A 7,043-nucleotide genomic window follows, 5' to 3' on the forward strand; every position below is an offset into this window, starting at 1 on the left:
GTTAGTCGCTTCTCAGTGCTGTAACTTGTAAATGCGTAAACATAAATGGCTGAAGTTTTGACAGGCGTCATTTGAAGGATCAAGCTCGACGAAAATGGTTTATATTAGCGAATACTAATGCCATCTCTTAGAAATTTCAGGTACTTATCAGACTGCCTAGTACTTTCCCCATATTTGTGCACAGACCATTTAAAATTAAAGGTTAAAGCATCGAGAACTGTAATTGGATGATTTTGAATTTTATTTCGTAAAGTTCCTTCGGCTCTAACGAAAGCATTCTCATCACATATATCGTGCTTCGCACTCGACCTTGTTCAAAATGCGAACTTCTCTATCTTGTACAAATTTTATTTATCATGATTATTCTGACATTTCTTCAGTATTTTGCTTTAAATTTTACTTTTAGCTACCCTGCAAAATGTATGATTTAAATAAATTAAATGATTACAATTTACAAAATATGCTTTGGTAGTGAAACAAACGTATTTTTAAGTCTTGTTTTATAATGAAAAAAAGTGCACATAGTATATAAAAAAATTTGTTTTGTTATAAAACGTTTTATAGCAACTTGTGTCGTTTTTCCATAAATATGATTATTTGCAATGTTATTTTTTACGTTTCCAAGCATAAATACGCATCCTAGTGTAAAGTAGTTATATGAAAATTTGTAGATATATTTAAGGTGAAAAAATTAAGTTAAATAAAATGTTATTGTGTGCAGCGCGGATTGTTTTTCAAAAAGTTTAATTTTTTTTTTTAATGTATTTTCACAACAAAAATTTATAACAATGTTTTTGCTTTAGTTGCACAATTCATCTCTTTATTTTTCTTTGTTTCTTGCGTGGTTTTTTCAAAAATTACATTTTTTTTAATGTTATTTTTGAAGTTTAAAACTAAAACCACGCATTCTATCAAAAAATAACTCTAGACAAATTTATAGTTCTTTTTTGAGTGCACAAATTTTCTCTTTGTTTTTTTTCGTAGCTGTGTCGTTTGTCCACAAATGTATTTTTTTAATGTTGCTATTTACGAATAAAATAAAAACTACGCATCCTTTCAAAAAGTGATTACTAACAAATTTGTTGATTTGTTTTGGATGCACAATTTTTATCTATTTGTCTTTTTTCTTATCTTGCATAGTTTGACCGCAAAATGAAATTTTTATTATTTTTCGTGGGATCAAATTTAGAATTTTTAACCTTTTTATTAATTCAAAAAATCATTATGATAATCTTTAGGGTTTTTAAAAAGCTAAGTTTTTCTTCTCCTTACTTTTTTTTTCAAACCTTGCGTTACTTCAAATTTTCGATTTTTTTTCTAATTTTGTAAATGCTATAACCTATAACTCTGATAAGTTTTTAGCGAAAAAAGTCTTAAGAACGAATTGCCCATCTTCTTGATTGCTACGATTGATCATACATACAATATATGAATCTTTAAAAAAAATGGTCTCAAAAATGTTTAAAATGCTATAACTTTTCGAATTTTCATCCAAAATAGATGACTAACAAAGACCTTCAGTTTCCGTTACTCAAAAAGTATACCAAAGGTAAATCTTAATAGCTTAATCCTTTCAAAAGTAATGTGCTCACGGACAGGCATACACACATATGTGAATACATAAATCTAATACCTTCTCTGATGTGCATGTAAACATTTTGGCGACCTATTTGAAAATTTAGAAAGTATATTTTTAAAAAAAGCGACCCAAGGATAACAGCTTTTTTTATCCATCTCGCAAGTGCCTTAGAATCTTTTTGGCACGTGGGTATAGCTTTGACGTTACGAACCAGTGATAGTTTCGCACCTCCGGGAGCACCGATAACAAGGACAATTACTTTAAGCGAATATTTTGGATACAGTCGTTTTAGCTCCCTTTTAAGGTTTTAATATCTCTCCTTTTCTTTCTCGAAGTCTTGGAGAACGATGTCAGAGCTCGAATGGCAATGGAGACTGCTTTCGAAAATTGTAGTCCCAGCAGATTTGGCATTTCTCGTTTTGGTCAATTGACTATCTTCCTTGGAGCGTTCGGCAGAGCAGGGCTTTGCGTCTTCAACATTTTTTTCCATATCTCCTGTGATGGAAGGATATAAGGTAGCCATATCGGATCGAATTTTATGTAGTCGTGAACCCACAGCGAAAGTTGATGTCATTTAAACTCTTCATAATGATGAAGGCAATTGAGTCACATTTCTGGCTAAACAACGGTTCTGTGAACGTCCATATTGTGTATGCGAGAGGTCCATTTTATTTTGGAAAATCATATCTTGGACCCGCAGACTCCAATTTGGACTCACTAAGCGGGAAAATGTTTGTTTTTACGTAAGCTTTCAAGAAAAAATCAGTCTGATACCTCAAAACCTGATTATGATACGTAGATTTCAGATCAGTAACATTTTTTTAGTCGCTCTGAATATTGGCTTGGGGGGTTATCGCTTTCATTAAGAATTTCCTATATATATATATATATATATATATATTTGCGTGTGTGTGTTTGCTATTATTGATTTTATTACACTTCCCATTCAAATTTAAGAAGGTGCGAACTATGATTTAAATATATTTTAATGTTTTATCAGATCTCACCATTTCAAATCAGGTCATAAAATATTTCAGCGAGGAAATATGTTGTTGTTTTAGAGAAAAGCTAGGGCACGTATTTTTCCAATTTGCGTTTAAAAAAATTATTAAAGTTATGATTCAAATTTGACCATTTGTGTAAAAAATACCATTTTTTGTTTAGTATTCGATAGTTTTTTGCCTACTTTAAATCTATTTGTTTAACCTCTCTATATTTTATGCGGGCTAAACCATTACCATTCCGCTCAAAAATGGTATTTTTTAAACAATTGGTTAAATTTAAAACATAACTTTATATAATTTCTTAAAACTCAAATTGGAAAAATACGTGCCCCAGTGTTTCTCCTGAAACAACAACATATTTCTTCGCTGAAAGATATTATGACCTGCTTTGAAATTTTGCGATCCGATTACACATTAAAATATTTTAAAATTTAGATTCTGGAATTGTTAATAGTTTAATGGCATTTTTAGTTCCAGGAGGCAGGCCTTTGATGCCAATTTGACAAGAAAATACGTCCTTGACAGAGTTTCGATGGATAATCCCCAATTGGTCTCATATATACGTGAGGTTCAATTAAAACCTACATCTAAGCATGGTCAATCGAATGTTACTCAGACCGAGGAAGAAAAAACAATCGTTTATCTGCTACAAGGAAAAAGAGATGGAGTTTATTTGGAGTACATAAACAGGGTAAGAAACAATAAAAAAATTCACTAATTTTTTTTTATTGGGGAAAAAGAATAATAAGTTAAAGGAGGATCGCCAGTATGCTGATTTTTGGTCGAAAGCGTCGCACTTGTTTGATCGTGTAGCGGAGGTTGAGAGCTGTCCAAAACACCCCTTTTTACTCCTGGGATAAGGAAAGATATGGGCCTTCAAATTTTGTATTGACAACGCACAGTGAGGCAGGATAACAAAATGTTCAAAATACTATTCCGGTTAAAATTTTCAACCGATCTCCATTTTTTTCAATGAAGCTAGCTGGCTTCATGTTAAGAGATTTTTCAATTTTAGATAAAAATGATCGCTGTGTTTATTATTTAAACATAAAGTTTGAAAAAAAATTTACATCTTAATTGTTCAAAAATAACTTTGAAATCAATTGAAATTTTTAACCAGAATTGTATTTTAAACATTTTTTAATCATATTTCCCCACTGTGCGTTATTCAAACTTTGACGGTCTTATTATCCCTCCTCCGAATTCAATTTTTAATTAAGCATTTCAAGCCTAATCAAAACTGTCAGTAATTACTGCTCGACTTTTTAAAATTGGAATTACTGTTTTAAGTATGTGTTAAATTATAGAGGTACTCACAATTGAATTTGGAGTTTTCGATTTAAAAAAATCTCCCCGCTTCGCAGGCACATTCTGTTCGCGCGCTGCGCGTGCGTTCGTAAATTTGAGCGCGCCTAGAGCGCGTGACTGTTGATTCTCGCGCTCGATAGTATATTTATCTCGCGCTTCGCGCTCGATAATGTATTTACCTCGCGCTAGGCGCTCGATCTTTGTGCATAGACTTTTAAAACTAAAGCTTTTAGTTTTAAAAGTCTATGCACAAAATTTGCTTGGACATTTTTTTTCTTTATTATTTTGCGACTAAACTTTTACAATAACAAATTTATTTTCTTTCATTGAAGCCTGTAACGTTTTCCGGGAGAAAAAATTTGTTTGATAAAATTTTTTCCAAATTTTCGATCGGAAATTTTACAATAACAAATTTACTTGTTCATATTAAAGCCTGTAATGCCTATAATGCTGTGGGGGAAAAATTTCTGAAAAAAAACATGCAGAGTTTCTGAAATTATATCACTCATAATAAATTTATTAAGCAAGGTTAGAGAAATATTTGCATTTATTAAACATTTATGAACCGTTTGGAATGTACAGCATTATAAAGAAATGCATTTTCAACCAAATTTACATATTTTCACAGAGTTACCTCCGAATTTATAATTCAGAAAAATTTAAAACTTCAACGAGTGTCGTAATATTGCTTCAAATTGTTTGGCAAACTTTATTTAGCATTATTTGCATAACTTGTTGTTCGTAATTTGTTTTGCTAAATTGTTTATAACAATTGATATAAATAATGACCCTCAATTACCAGAATGTACTTATATGCTACAACTTTTCACTCTGTTGATATTTTCTCGTACTAGATATCTGGGGTAGCATTTTCGATATCTGATCCTTATCGTTTCAAACTATTGTTATTAATAAAAACGATCAATTAAGAAAATCTACTTTCTCTACTTTTTTTTTAATAATGCACGGCACAAAATAAAACTGTGTGTATAAAAAATATATTCTTTATAAGGAGATAAGTAATGTCTGGTCGTATACAAAAATATCATAAGTTTCGTCTCTTATCTGTGGTATAGATCAATGGCAAATATACGCCAAATTAAAGTAAATACTACATCCCAATAACGAGGAAACAATTGATATTGAATTTTGGGTTCATTTAAGCGCAGGTTTATTCTGAAATATATTGATATTTATGTTGAATAAATATTTGTCGCTCGTAAACAAAAATCGTACGCTAGTAATTTTCCTGGCTGTGGTAATAACTGTCCACGCAGTTTCTCGATGTGAGGAAATGCCACCCTAATTTATTGTATCAAAAGCTGATCAATATTACAACTTTACATTTTGTTATTAGATATTTTGTTCTTTTTTATATTTTTGATACATTGATTGTTTTGCAAAATTAATTTTATACATTTTTTATACAAAATCGAATCTGATAATTGATACTCTATTTCAAAACAAAACAAGACGAATTTTCAACAAAATTCAGACATTTTTATTCAAAAAGTTTAATTTTCAACTAAGAAGACTTATTTTTTTTGCAAAAAAGATGAATTTCTAACAAATTATAATACATAAATATTCTATCAAATATGCAGTTCTTAACCACAAATGAAATAGTGTTTGCAATAAAAACATTAATTAAAAATGTTAAAGAAAGAATTTCCTACAAATCAGTGGAATTTTCTACCGAAATGTAGAGGTTTCAAACCAAAAAGACTAATTTGCTACAAACAGAAGGAGTTTTAACCTGAAAAATAAGTGAATTTAACAAAAAAGAACGAGCTAAAAAAATATTAAATTTTAAGCCAAAGAAATGAGACTTCAAAAAAAAAAAAGATTTAAAACAAAGTGGCTTAACTTTCAACCTAAAAATATAAACTTTAATAAAAAAAACTTTAATAAAAAAACCATTTTTCTACAAAACATTTGATTTTTATACCACATTGTAGAATTTTGAAGCCAAGAACACAATTTTCCACAAAAGAGTTAAGTTTTCAACCAAAAATTTAAACTCTAAAGAAAAAACTTGATTATCAACCAAACAGTTGGATTTTCAATAATTTTGTTACATTTTCAGTTTAAAAAATGAATTTAAAAAAAACAATTTTTCAATTTCCAAGTCAAAACGATTAATTTTCTACAAAACATTGAATTTCCAACAAAAAAGTTCATTTTTAAACAAATAATTTTTCCACAAAATAGTTAAATTTTTAACAAAATAATGCATTCTCAGCGAAAACATAATAGTAGATATTTCAACAAAGTAAAAACGACTTTGATAAAAATGGTAAAGTTTTCAACAGAATAACTAAATTTACAATAAAATAGATTTGTTTTTAATCTGCAAAGCTGAATTTAGAACAAAAAATCCAATAATTTTGAATAACAAAAAGATCAAATATAAACGAAAAATAGAGTAGTTCAATGTTTATGATACTTCGAATTGAAGAGAATTAAATTTCTACCGAAAAAACTAATTATCGAATAGAAAAGATAAATTTTCAACAAAAAATAAAAAAGTTTATTTTCTGTTAAATAAAAAATTAATTTAAGCAAAAAATAGCGAATTTTGACAAAATAGTCAAACTTTTAACCAAAAAACCTTTGCCAACCCCCGAAAATGTGCATTTGTTTGTATAATTTGTTCTTAAAATTAACAAATGTCAATGCATAACTAAGTTTGTTGAATAGAATTTGAGAAAGATCAGATGAAAACACGATTTATTTTTGCTTGAAAACGCCGAGAATATGCATTTTTTAATTTAATTTGTTCTTAAAATTAACAAATGTTAATGCATAACTACATTTGTTGAATATAATTTGAGCAAGATCAGATGAAAACACGATTTATTTTTGCTTGAAAATGCCGAAAATGTGCAGTTGTTTATATACTTTGTTCCTAAAATTAACAAATGTTAATGCATAACTAAGTTTGTTGAATAGAATTTGTGGAAGATTAGATGAAAACACGATTTATTTTTGCTTGAAAACGCCGAGAATATGCATTTGTTTATTTAATTTGTTCTTCAAATTAACAAGTGTTAAGGTCATGTGACACAGCTAAATACCTATATTACCGACCACAGTTTTTCAGTTCACTGAATGTTTTTTTGAACCTCAGAACTTTTTTTGTAAATAAAATA

At 29.1% G+C, this 7,043-nt stretch overlaps 1 protein-coding gene across 1 annotated transcript in view; it reads left to right on the forward strand.

The window, feature by feature from the left end:
• The window catches only part of LOC117167158 (protein Star), a 75,155-nt gene that overhangs the window by 49,504 nt on the left and 18,608 nt on the right, over positions 1-7,043 (forward strand). The window contains exon 3 of the mRNA XM_033351879.1: positions 3,055-3,274. Within this exon, the coding sequence (XP_033207770.1) occupies positions 3,055-3,274 (220 nt within the window). The remainder of the gene's footprint in view (positions 1-3,054; positions 3,275-7,043) is intronic.

This window comes from Belonocnema kinseyi, chromosome 2 (genome assembly GCF_010883055.1).
Source record: "Belonocnema kinseyi isolate 2016_QV_RU_SX_M_011 chromosome 2, B_treatae_v1, whole genome shotgun sequence".
Lineage (NCBI taxonomy): Eukaryota > Metazoa > Arthropoda > Insecta > Hymenoptera > Cynipidae > Belonocnema > Belonocnema kinseyi.